General features: G+C 41.1%; 1 protein-coding gene across 3 annotated transcripts in view; it reads right to left on the bottom strand.

Moving 5' to 3' along the window:
• Positions 1 to 2,447: 2,447 nt before the first annotated feature.
• The window catches only part of OFD1 (OFD1 centriole and centriolar satellite protein), a 46,418-nt gene continuing 34,642 nt past the window's right edge, over positions 2,448 to 14,223 (bottom strand). For all 3 annotated transcript variants that reach the window (XM_083174300.1, XM_083174299.1, XM_083174298.1), the window contains exons 17-23: positions 14,060 to 14,201; positions 12,457 to 12,557; positions 9,171 to 9,290; positions 6,919 to 7,058; positions 5,820 to 5,957; positions 5,063 to 5,118; positions 2,448 to 2,830 (exon numbers count right to left, since the gene is read on the bottom strand). In XM_083174300.1, coding sequence (XP_083030426.1) covers positions 2,785 to 2,830; positions 5,063 to 5,118; positions 5,820 to 5,957; positions 6,919 to 7,058; positions 9,171 to 9,290; positions 12,457 to 12,557; positions 14,060 to 14,201 — 743 coding nt within the window. In that variant the 3' untranslated portion in view covers positions 2,448 to 2,784. The remainder of the gene's footprint in view (positions 2,831 to 5,062; positions 5,119 to 5,819; positions 5,958 to 6,918; positions 7,059 to 9,170; positions 9,291 to 12,456; positions 12,558 to 14,059; positions 14,202 to 14,223) is intronic.

The raw sequence follows: 14,223 nt of genomic DNA on the forward strand, positions 1-14,223 counted from the left end.
GCTCCCTGCGGCAATCGCCGCAGGAGCTCATATTCGCCACGTCGAATACCGGAGCCCGCCGGCTCCGGAACGTGGCGAATGTGCAGCGAATCCTAAAAAGGATTCGCTGCACCTCGCAGGTATTCTCATTGAATACCGCCCATAATGTTTATATAGGAAAATTATTTATTTTTTTTTACACATTTTTTTTTTTTACAACAAAAGCTGAGCAACGCTGGCACTTTTAGTGTATATTTTGAACATCTCTCACAGAGATGTTGGCACTCAAAGGGTTAAGCCTCCTTGGCATATCTTCCGTTTCCTCAGAATAAATACTAGAGGGGTTGTATAATTCTCCTAAAGTTATTCAGCCTGGGATTAACTATCATCTGTATGTGTTATTGTCTAATTACTTTGTTTACCATAAGGTTCATACTTAGAAGCAACATGGATGAGAAAAAATGATCTGTTATTAATGTTTTAAACTGGCGGGGGACTCTACTCCACCTGTGTGTATTAGTCCAGTGTGGCAAAAACAGCATCATTGGTCTTTTTAGAACCGTGACACAATACAGTAACTGAAGACACATAAAACTAATTGTCATTTTCATTTGTTTTGGATGTAAATCTCATTTAGAGGTAGACACACATAGGCTGTCAGTGCAAGCAATGATCAATAGGATTTATTTCAGATTTTTCCACACAATCCTTGCTGGACAGGTAACCTAGGTGTCCGCTTAAGTAGTTGGAAGATGGTAGACAGTGGTCCTCAGCTGAAACAAATGATCAGGTATGCATGATAATCATCACATACAGTATGACAATGCAGGGTTGTCCAGCGTGTTTACAAGGATGCTGCCTACCAGGCAGTTCAGATTTATTTTGAAGGTCAGCCAAGGTGTGATACTGTTTACACACATTTTATAATATTTATAGGAAAACACACATACACCGTACACTTCCTCCAAACAGTGGTGCATTGTACCTATAAATAGGTAGTTGTCATATGATCACCTATGCTATCCATCACACTACAGCGATGGCTATACATTGCATTCTGCCAGAGTCAATGCATACACATTTGGTATTGACCTTTGGCTGGTCAGACAGGTTCTGCAATCCTGGCTATGTAGACATTTTCTAAACTTTAATATGATAAATGTATGAAAACCATTTATTCTTTAGTGTGTGTATAGGTCGACACAATGAAGGTCAACATACATTAGGTCGATTAGGCCGGAAGGTTGACACAATCATTAGGTCGACAATAGGAAGGTTGACATTTAAAATATCGACATGAGTTTTACACATTTTATTGTTTCTATAACAGGCAGCATTTCATACCCTACCATCCACTAGGGCAGTGGTTCCCAACCTGGGGTACTAGTACCCCTGGGGGTACTCTGCAGACCAGTTGGGGGTACTTCAAAATAATATTGGTAATGGCGGACGATGAAAAGGTCTTTTGATGGCTGAAGAAGACCCGTTGCCATGGAGACAAACCATGTTGTGTCATATGCCTGACCAGCAATCCACTGGGAGCTTCCCATGCTGTCCTCAGACTTCAGCAGTCATCTGCCCAGCACGGACAGAGGTGGAGGAAGCAGCGGCATAAATCCTACCGGTGTTAGCGGGAATCCTGGAGATAATACACAACCAGTGTCTAGACACAGAAGGGCATGATTCATTGCTGTATACTACTCCTCCTTACTATAAGGACATGCATAAGGATCCACATACCGCTAAGTACTGTCCATATTTCAAAATGAGAGGAGGGGGTACTTACCAATGAAATGCCTAATCAAGGGGTACGGGAGATAAAAAAAGGTTGGGAACCACTGCACTAGGGCATGGAGGGAGAATATAGTAGTGCCCAAAGCATGGCAATAGCAGCGGTACACTGATACAGGGTCCATGTTGACTCACCTCGAAAGAAACTGGAAAAACTCATGTCGACCGAATGCGTGTCTCAATCTTAGACATGTCGACATGATTCACATGTCAACATTCATAGTGTCGACCCTCTGACCCATACCCTTTTGTACACGGCAGAGAACAATCCCCAGCAGTGAAAACCTATCGGAAAATATCAGTTGCCCCTTTCTACCCATCCATTCCCTGATCTCAGGAGGGTCAACACTGCATAGCGGTCTGGATAGCCAGTGCAATTGTGTTGTTCTGTGTACCTGTGCTACCACATCGATGTGCCTAAGGTATGCACCAAACTGGAATTCTCTTGTGAAGAATATGCACCAATGTTATTGCGACTAATCTAAACCTTTTGTTCGCACAGTGTAAATAGAGGGGAATTTAGCTCTTAACCTAATGTTTTACAAAGTGAAATCATTAAGTGAGTAAAAAATAAGTGGCAAGGAAGTACATGCTGACCAAACATATACAAGCAACTGGTCTTTCATACTTCAGGTAAATATTTAATAGATAATATACTATAAGAAATACAAATACAATATCATAAACATTGTATATGGAGTCAATCAAAATATTTTATTTTGCCATTTAAAAAGATTCTGGAAATAAATATTGAAAACATTGCTGAACTTATTCTATACATTAAAATTCATTTAGAACAAAGGGTTCTACTTAAATCAGGAGAGGAATCTATTTATTCCCACTTCCTTTCTAAAAGGAGTCATTTGTGGGGTTAAAAAACAGAAAAAATATATGCAACAATTTCAGCAATTAGATTTAGCCTTTGACAGAATTTCCACATCAAATAAAAACATGCTGTGCTGGTCACACAAATTCAAAGGACTTGGATTCATCTTGGAAAGAGGAAACGACTGTTTACCAGAAATCCTCATCTGCTTCTCCGGGAGAATGAGCTGTGATACTGAAGAGAGAGAGTGAAGAGTGAAGAGAGAGAGAGAAAGGAGTTTAGAAGTCAGAGCGCTCTTATTATTATTTTTTGTTTTCTTAGTTTATGCAATTATGACATCCGTACAAAACGCCGGGCACAGAGAATTTGCTCCCCCACTCCTTTTTATTTTATTTACATGTATGATGTTTGTACTGGTTCTATGCAGCCAATCATCCTTCACATCAAATACTGCTCTAGAACAGCGGTCAGGGAACTTTTTTTCCTTTTACCCAAAAATATTTTTAGATTCAGTGACATTACCCCCTTGATTGGAAAGGAAGGAAATCATATAAATGTAATATACACTGTACCCCCAGAAACGAATGATATATTTTGCTAGTACGGTACACAGTCTGGCAGCCGATGATGATGAGGACGACCACGTATGGCTGTGTGGTTCAAAATTTGTACCACAGCCATACTTGGTCATTATCATCATCAGTGGCTGCCAGGCTGTGTGTGGTATAGCCATTGATAATGTGACCTCCAGGCAACTATCAGTATCAGTATTTCAAGATGATATAGTGACTAGAATAGAGATGGGAATACCTTAACAGGAGCGTTTAACCAGGCAAAGATACTCTGTGCTGCAGTGACAATACAGACTGCACGCTGCTGAGATGGTGCTGCAACTAGTCGACTGCTGCAGAATTGGGTGGACTTGGAGGAGGGGGGCCTGGGACACCAAGCAGGAAGCGTGTATAGATTCTATATACAATTAAATGAAATTTTAGGGGGTAATGGATGGTCGCGCTGCCGGGCATGCATATAGATTCATATGCATGTCTGGCTGTGTCTCGGCAGCGTGACCGTCCATTACCCCCAGGAATTTAATTTGACCCCAGTTGGGATAATTTACCCCTGTTCCCTGACCTCTGCTCTGGAAGTAGCCAAACCAACAACCTGTCAGATGCCCTACAACTCTGAAACATTCCCACTTTACCTGGTTATTTGCTCCTTAAATAATCTCCCTTCAGGGCTAGTAAACCTTTCTAGTGGGGATGGTGAGGAGGTGTATGGTTTAGAGGGGTACTAGAAATTACACAGACGCACATTGCAAATATTAACTCTATGGGGAAAAAGATGCATTTATTTTAGGAAATACAATTGGGTACTTGTTTCCTAGCACGGCGCCCATCACATCGCAGACCATAAGGCATGCGATGCGATGTTACGCGATGTCAGCCGATGGTATACAATTTTAAATTGTATTGCATATACAATGGTATGCGATTTAAAATTATATAAGCACCCTAATGGGTGTTTTCAATGTTAAATGTGCCCCGTATATGTTAAAAGCACCCCCACTATCAACGCCAACCCGAGCGCAGAGGTACGCGTCCTCCGACCTTTTTATACCCCCAGTATCCACGTCGGCGTGGAGTTGATTTTATATGGTGTGGCGAGCGCAGCGAGCTACTGAGCCCGAAGCGTGGGGAACCCAGCGGAATACATGTAAAGTAATACGCTGCGCTCGCCACGCCATATAAAATAAACTCCACGCCGACGTGGATAGTGGGGGTATGAAGAGGTCGGAGGATGCGTACCGCCACCGCTCGCCACGCTTCGGGTTGGCGTTCATAGTGGGGGTGGCGTGGGGTTGCATTTTACATTGTAACCCCCCATTAGGGTGCTTATACAATTAAAAATCGTATAGGGCTTATACAATTTTAAATCGCATCGCATTGGGTGTATGGCCTGCGATGCAATTATATTGTACGACTTAATATCGTGGGCGCCGTGCTAGGAAACAAGTACCTACAATTGTTCATATAAAGTACAATTGTACTACAGCTCCTCCTTTAAATTATTCAGAGAATTTTATGAACCTTTGAAAAAGAACAAAAAGAAATCAGGTCTTTGAAGAGTAGTTTGAAATAGAGCAAATATAGGCAGCCACGGTCTCTCCTCCATTTAGCTGCTGACTCTTAATTTAGTATAGTTGCTGCTGCTTCTCTTCTGCTCCATAGACATGCAGGAGCTGAGTGCCAGAGGTCCAGACTATATGGGCTTAATGCAAATGGTGACCACCAGCCAATGGTAGAGCAGATGATGTCGCTAATAGCTACAACTGCCAATGGGTAGGCATAGATGTAAGAGATGTAAATACACATCGGTGTGTACAAGAAAGTTTACCATTTGAATGTTAAGGCAGTAAAAGAGGCTAAACTCATTTTATTAGCTGATCATTAGTAACAGGCTTACCTTTCATTAAATAGTTTTTCTTCAATGGAAACATCTTCCATGGATTCCTTGGTAACCTGGAAATGTAAAAAAAAAATGCATTCCATTCAAACCTGATGGATTAGGTGACTAGAATACTGTAGGACTCTGCTACACCCAGTTCCGTTCATATTGGATACACCAGCTGTAGAGATTACTGACTGATATGCTAGGGAAAGATATGATAAGTGAGACACAAAATGATCAGGACACAAGGAATGGTCCCACTGACCGTCGTTTATCTGATTTTCATATATACTACATTAGCCCATAGGTTAAGTTATGTTAGAAATACTGGACACCACCTCCCATCAAATGGGTTTTTCCACATACCAATATTCTAGCCTATTATCTCTGTGCAAATTCCACTTCAGGTTATGGGTCTCATTCATTTTGAGCTATGCACAGAGATCCACTTTAACCGAACATTGGCAACAAAGGGCCTGATTCAGACCTGTTCGCTAGGCTGCGTGTAATCACAGTCCAGAGATCATGGAAAATGCTGCCTGGCCGAACGCCCGCCTCCCCCTGGCGCCTGAATCCCCTCGCTAGCACGCAAGGGGATGTGTACGTGAACAAATCCCCATAATGAGTTATGTAACAAAACAAGTTGAACTTGATGGATTTTTTTTTTATTCAACTTTACTATGTAACCATATAGTTTTACAGTTCTAGAAAATTGCACATTAGGCATTGGCAATATTAAACAACAGGACGAGATGCTGGCAGCATACTGTACCTTGTCAGACTGCTCCTCTGCTCCTTTCTGCATAAGCAACTGCATGTACTTGTCCAAGGGATTCACCTCCTCCAGATTACTACCCCGTACAGTTCCCTCCTGTTCTTCAGCAGATGTTTTAGGCTGTGCTACCAAAACCTAAGAATCAATCAGACAGGCCACCAGTTCAAGGACAACATTTTTCCAAAATCATTTCTACTTAACAATCATGTTTATGTGTACTGTAGATTAGGAACTGATAATTACTGAAGTACACATTTTAATAATATTTACAGGTCTACACAACATAGTAGTTTCTATAGGCTCACTAGATTTTCCACAGGTCTCTTTTAATGGGATGCAGTCAATTTACCTACAACCAAAATACCGTCCACCATTGACCGACATTCATGATGCCGACATGGTCAAAATGCCAGCATGATAGAAATACCATCATTTTAATTGTCGACAGGTCAAAGTCAATATGACTTGTCCATGATTTTTTTTTCTTTGAAAAGGATTTGTTCATACTTTGCCAACCCAGTAGACGAGGAGGTGGATTACAGTGTGCTGAGCGCAGAGACACAACGTTCCCAATGTGAGCAGATGCGGTACACTTAGGGCCCTATTCAATGCGGTCTTCTCCGACACCATTGAGCAGGGTATCTCGGCAGAACGAGCATGACATCACAAGCTGTTGGGCTCGTTCTGCCGAGAACGGCCGGGAAGTGACGAGCTGCCGGCTGCAGCTTGCCTTTTCTCGGCCGCAACTCGCGGCCACGCCCCTTTCTCGCTCCCCGGCAGGAGGGACATTGAATCCCGTCTGCATGTTCTCGGTCTAGCTGATCGTGAACGGGACAGGGTCACGGCGGTCGAGCAAGCTCGACCACCGTGACCTACATATTGACTACCCCTTATACCGTTGTTCATGTCGACCTATGGCAACATACACCCTTAAAAAAAAAAATCATGTCTAATTTTTGACCATGTCGGCATTTTGATCATCGGCCAATGGTGGTCTGTATTTTAACAGTCTTTTAATCATACAGAACCCTTTTTAATTTACAGCTCATATTTTACAGGCACAGAAGGAAAAGACAACAAAATTAATGGTTATTACCTCCTGCTGGTAATCTGCACTCATAAGGATTTCAGAGCGTTCTTTATCTGGGTCTTCAGTATCCTCTTGAGGGTCAATTTGCTTACTCCGCTCTACATTTTCATCTTGGCTTGGGTTGTCGGTTTTATCCTGACTACTGACTGAAAATAGACACCAACAGGTTATTAGAAGTCATGGGCTCACCATACTGGCAGTGCTGGCTATCTACATGTTATACATACAGTCCAAGCCCACTTACTATATGCACATGTCCCATGACTGGGTGACATTTTTGGGCATTCATCATCATTAATATTATTAACAATAGGCCGTTTTAACATTTGTGTTGTGCTGCAAATTCCCCTATTTATGCAAAACCACATAGGGCTGTGAAAAGCCACGCCCTTCTGTGCTTTCTCGGTAGCTATCACTGAAGAAAATATGATTTTATTGGAAATTTATACTGCTTTTAGATCGCAAAATGCATGGTCGCACCGGAAATTTGAAATGGTCCAGTACCGGTACAACCCTGCATTTTGCTCACTCTGTCCGCTTCAGCGGAGAGGAGGCAGCACTTGGAGTTGGTGCTGGTGCAAGCACTGCCTCCTCCATCATTGTGAACCTGTTAACGCTCAACCCTGTTAACCTGTTCACATGGCACAGCAACCCGGCAACGAACCATTTAGAACCCTTCTTTTGTACTGGTTCATAATCCTGGGTTGCTGGACCCAGTAAAGCCGTTCAATTGCACCTATTACTGGGTCAAACTGGCAACAAATCAGCCTGAACCCAATAATTAGGTGCGATCTGAAAGGGGTATGAGTTTTGCATGCCAGAGGCAGGGCAAACATATACCTGATATGTGCCAGCATTAAGGCTAATAGGAAATCCGCGGCGGTGGTAATTAAATAGCTGTAAATTTCCAGAGCTCATAGGATACCACCCGAGGTATGTAATCTTTTTATATCTTCAAACAGCTGAATATTAAAATGGTAACTTCTGGATGAACAACCCAACAAACAACTGATGTTTTAAGTCTGTACATGCATCCCTATTGTTTGACACAGCACAGATTTGGATGCAAACAGGAGGGTTACTAGGCAAACAGGAGGGTTACTAAGCAAACACGTTCATGGCACTGTAAGCGGCTGCATACAAAATAGACAGAGTCGCTCACACAAGAGTCCATACTTTTGCAAGTTTCCATGGTGCAACAGACTCGGTACCAGAGATTCAAATGTTTTTCACGCCAGCAGCCAGAAGCGCCCAGTGGAGCTATTCAAATGTTGTTCAATTTGGGCACATATGACTGCCAGCGCCAACATTTCATCTCGCACCCGTCTGGAGTACCAAACTGAAATACACGAAATGTCACCCATTTTGGCTCACAAATGGTACTCTTCGCGCCATACTCATTCATTTGTTCGGAGTTTAGACGCTATGCACGGCTAAAGCTGACCTTAATGGGCGTGATCAGTGCAATAGAAAACATCAATTGAATATTACCCCACGATCTCACATTACTTTAGACTGAGATCGAGAGTGACATTGAATCCGTCCCACAGAGTCTAAAAACACAAAGCGACTGAAATGCACTGTGTCAATGATGCGTTGGGGGGTGTTTTCTGTGGTTTGAAAATTGGACATGGCATTAGCATAAGGACACAGCCTTGAATGAATGAATGAATTGCGTCTTTGAACTAGTCATTCCTACACACAGTTGCTACGCATGGCTGTTAGACATGTAGCGAGTAACATTTCACATACAATAATGTCAGAAAAAAAGTACATGTTCTAGATGGGTCTTTTGGTGGTTGGCGACTGTATGTGATCAGCACACTCATGAAGGACACTCTTGAGTCTTGAGAAATTGCTGCATGTTCAGTGGTCATTTAGCTGTGAGACAGCTCTGCTGGCACATGTTACAGTATTGCAGCTCTACAGTGTCACTGATCTACCTACAGAAATCCAAACCAGTTTATATGGCTTCATATATATTATTACCGAATATATTATTACTGAACCATAGAAGTAAATCTCTGTATGCACCCAAATTGTTTCTTTTCAATGTGTATTTTCCATATTTAAAAAAAAATTATAATCTGGTATTGAGAATTGTGCCTGAAACTTTAGGGAGACAGTTATGTTCCCTGAATGGCACAGATATCAGTATAGGAAAGCATAGATATCTGTGTTCAGAACCAAACAATGACTGTGTAATAGAAAATAACGCTGAGTATTGATTATGTGAGCGTGAAGATCACTTGACTTACACGAGCCAGGCAGTGAATTAGCTGCCACTGGTACATCTGCAGGGACACGGATGTCATGAACAGAGTCCTCAGATGGATGAGACCAATCACTTTCAAGCTGCTCTGGTATGTCCTCCTGGTCTGAGGGAGAAGGAGGAGGGGGACAGTTTAACAATGATCCCATTATCTGGTAGTGCGGGGCCTGGCAGGAGTGTCTGGGAATGACTGCGTTCACACACTATGCTGCATTGAGGACCAATTCTATCATGGCAGAAAACTGGAGAGTTTGTCTTTCTTTACACTTCATTAACAGTGATGTCACTGCATACACAGGGAGTAGTGACATGTATAGCACAGATAAAAAGACCATTCCCTGGATGTTGTAACTTTATATATTTTGTGTTCTCTATATTAAAGCAAATGATTAACTTTATAACTGCTAGGCTATCCACATCAGCAAATTGAGGCTTAATAATATATCTAAGTGACATATGCTCAGTGTCAGAAGGCAGACACCAGACAATAATACATTTGAATGAAACACAGGGTCCGATTCAGATCTGCTCGCTGGGCAGGAGTGAAATCCCACCCATGTGCACGGCTGCAAATGCGTCCATGCACACAGGGGGGAATCCATTCGTAATCTCTCACCATTGAATGGATCCCCCCCTGTTCGCAAGCACCAAGTAAGTCAGGACTCACTGAGCACTACGAAGGCCACTGATGACAGTGTATCGTATGCATGCGCAGTCCTCCGATAATCGTCTGGGCTGTGAAATTGCTGCCCTGTTTGTAGGTCTAAATTGGCTCATTCTGTAGGTTAATGCTGACGCTGATCAGATTGTCATGTTCTGCGCATTGTGATATGGTGCAACTCCATTAGAAACCAAAAGTAGCAATGCTGTGTACTGACCAATGGGGGACAAAATGTAACAGAGAAACTCAAATTCTGTTCAACCTATTAGAATCTAGGGTAATAGAAAACAATGTTTATCGGAAGATTAATTATTTTATCGTTAAGTCACATTGGAATTCAACTAAGATCAGCAGTAATAGACAATGGGGGAAACTTACTAAGATGTGTATTCTACTTCTTCTAGAGGGTGCTAAAAAAATAAGTAGATTCTGATTGGTTGCCCTTAGCAACATCACATGTGAAGTAGAATACACATCTTAGCAAATTTTCTTCTTTTCCTGACAATAGTTTCACTACTGGATAAATAAATATATATTATATATATTTTTTTTACACAAGTTCAGTCATCACCAGCTGAAGGCTGAAGGATGACTGCCTGATAAACAGAATATTTAAGTACAGCAGATGCAAGGTAGAAAAAGGATCAAGCATATGTACCATCCTAACCAGCTGCTGTTCTCCATTGACGACTACAGAAGGACCATGGTCTTACTACTTACTGCTGCCCTCTTCTGTTTTCTGGAGAAGATGCGGGCAGACTTTAGCTGGCATTATTACCAGTGTGGGTGACAAGGTTAAATACAAAGTGTTTTTCAGTTTTTGTTAAAATGTACTGGTCCTTTACGTATTTAATCTCCTTGTTTTATAGTTCAACAAAATCATCCAGGCCAAACATGTTCCAAACCACAAGCACACTATATTTTGGTTACATACACACTACTAGTGTTTGAAACAATATAATTGTATATGTGCTTTGTCATTTGAAGGATAAATAGCGATGACATGTTTCATGCATCCAGAAATAACAAAACCTATTACACAATTCTGAAAAGAGACAGATTTTGCAGTGTTCCGGATTTACAAGCATTTAATGTAAATAGTACGGTATTTCACAAATCTGATTTCTGTCTCGTAAACTGTGGGATTTCAGAGAAATACATGGACATTAAATCTAATCCTAAACCCAACAATTAGGTGTAATCTACCACTGCGCATAGCATAAGGTTTTATAAATGTCTTCTGTTATCTGGGAGTAATCAAGTAGTACACAACAGCTTACACACTACTATTATAGAACACTCTGATCACTAAGGTACTGGCAGCACTAATGTAGCTCGGACAATGAGCAGTTTATTGCACACACATGATGTGGATGAATTTTTGAGTTCTGTGATTGTCTTATTATTGTTTATGGTCCGTTTTGGGACAGAAGATTATGAAAACATTCTCCTATGCTAAATAGAGAGTTTGTGGTCACTGACATAAAACATTAGTGATTGTGCTGAAATATTCCAGCAGCCCTGGATATCGTCACGTAACACTGACAGGGGACCTCTGTTGGACCGTAAAGGGTAGTACAACGTGTATTTATCCATAGTAACACAACACAGGCCCTCCAGAGCCACAGATGTCCCATACATCTTCATCAAAACCAAATACGTTTGGATTAGCACAACATGGATTTTATCAGTTCATATTCAAAACTATTCTAAAGTAAGGAGGAAAGCCAGAGAGTCATGTTTGCCATACGTTATCTAAGAGACTCACTTTATGTGGGATTTCTACATCCAGCTGAAGAGCAAAACGACACAATTCATATTGAAACCAGCTGATCTGGAAAGCTTGTTCTAGCTCAGCAAGTCAGTTTAACTTCAAACCTTATAGGCAGCAGATTTCCTTAGTGGTGTTACTCTCTATGACATCAGGATAGGGAAAAACTACTCGGAGGGGGTAGCCCATATGTACTGAATGTAATGTTCGTAGCAAAATTAAAGTCTATGTACATAACACACTATACTACAGAGCATTGCAGCTGCCAGTTTCAGTACATGACTAAAACAATGGCTCAACCTACTTATTAAACTATTGAAGGAAATTCATCTGTATACATATTTTAATTTTTCATATTAGTTGGCATGGAGTTAAGTTACTTTATTTTAGATCGTTGTGGCGAGCTGGCGCTGTGAAACTACACATGCTCGCTGCAATTCGCTGGTGTATTTCAATGGGGTTTTCACTGGGATTCGCCGAGAGTGTATTCAATGCTCAAATGGAGAACTGCTTTCTCCATTGATTTTCGCCATGATTCTCCGTTTTACATTCGTCATCTTTTTTAGGTGAACTGGAATGTGATCTTTTTTTAAAAAAGCGTTTTTTTTTTGGTGTCAAAAAATTTGTTGTTTTTTTTTGCCTGCCTCCGTCCCCCATTCGCCGTAGGGGTAAAAATTCACCAGCAAGGGCAGCGAGCCCCTGCTGCATTGAATAGGGTGACAGGGAGGGCTGGCAGCGAATGCTGCAGCCCTCCTGAACCCTGCGAATGTGCAGCGAATCCTAAACAGGATTCGCTGCACATGGAAATATATATCATTGAATACTCCCCCCAAGTCTTACCGTGTAGTGAGGAGTCAGAGTGATTCGGGCCCTCGGGAAGCAGCTGGTCAGGCTTTGAATGGTTGGTTGTATCCAAACTTGCAGCATCTTGCCGGGGAGCACTAGAAAGAAGAAATGAAAACTTGGAGGTAAGGAATGGTTCCTCACACAAGTTACAGCAATACCACGGCTACACTTCAGTCAAGGAGGGCTGGTGGGACATTAATCTGTCACGTGTACGGAATGTTTGTGCGTAACATACTCTCCATTTATTGTAAAGATTAGCAGTATTTACTGCTCTATTTACTTTGAAGTAAATGGGGCTTATTTACTAAGATGGGAGTTCTATTTCAGATGAGATGTAGCTATAGGAAACCAAACTGAATCTGCTTCTTATTTATTTTTGCACCTTCTAGAATATAATCGAAAGAATCTGAATGGTTCCCCATAGCAACATCCCACCTTCAATAGAACTCCTGTCTTAGTTCATTTCCACCAATGTGTTAATGGTACAATAGAGAAAACCTCTGATATCAAAGTGAACAGCAGGGTTCTGAATAGGCCTTCTTGCTAACCAATACATCCATATTCACATGCCTTTATTAGTAAATGTAAATGATTAAATCCAGTGTTTAATCCGAAATCTATCGGTGGGGAAAATAATGATCTACAGGGAATATCCTGTGATTCACAAACTCTTTTCTGGTTTGAACATAATAAAAAAAATAAAATGCTGCTTTTTTTAACTGCAAAGTAGTGACAGACATTTTGTATCCTGATGCCTCTGGCAGAGCCTTAAACATGCTCATTATTACAATGATTGGTGCTTCACAAAGAAATGATAAGAAATTCAAAGTTGCAGGAGTTAATTAATAGTTTTTTAGCAGGGGACAATCCATACAAAGTGGTCCATCATTTTTTGTCCGTTCTCCCCCTATCTGCTAATAGTTTAAAACCATGGCCCAATGAGAACAAATGATTTTCGTATATATGACTTTTCAGGGTGCCATTACCTCAGCTTGGAAAGAAATTTCAGGTTAAAGTTTTATGCGAGAGCTACATATGTACAAGTAGTTTGTTACCAAAACCAATTTATGTATTACTGTTTTTATTCAGCCTTTTTGGTATCAAGTTACCTGTAATGTGTACCTCTCATGAAAACATGATATTTCTTTCCAAGCTAATGCCCCTTTCCCACTGCAGCTAAAAAACGGTAAATTGCCGATTTTCAGCGCAATTTACCGTTTTAAGGCTTTTCATGTTGACCTTTTGATCTTTGACTGATTTCATGCCAACCTATTGACTGTCTAGACATGGTCTACCTCATAATCCACACCCATTTAAGGATGGCCACCATTTTGAAAAGAAAGTAAAAAAAAAAACATAGGTTTTTGAGGACACTGGCTTATTTACAATATTTATGGATTTGTGTCTTAACTATTTAATAATAGTATAAATGTCCTGCAACAACTAGAGGATTGTTTTCATATTGGAAACTATACAAGGTATACAGCAAACTGTGTGCTAGTCACGTCATGCAACGCATGCATAGATGAATCACCAGGGAATATGTAATAATATATTGGTGCTGTATAAATAAGCTCAATGGGATGTGTTGCTGTACCTGGGGAGTTTCTCTATTTCTGCTTCCACTCGAGTATCTGGATAATCACAGCTTGGCTTGGGAATTTGCTCGATTTTAGGAATGGGTGAAAGCCTGTGATTTGGACTGTGATGTGAAGATGAAATGTAAGAGCCATCCTTATCTGTAAGGAGTAAAAATAATTA

Source organism: Crinia signifera, chromosome 2 (genome assembly GCF_055691185.1).
Source record: "Crinia signifera chromosome 2, ASM5569118v1, whole genome shotgun sequence".
NCBI classification, from domain to species: Eukaryota; Metazoa; Chordata; class Amphibia; order Anura; family Myobatrachidae; genus Crinia; species Crinia signifera.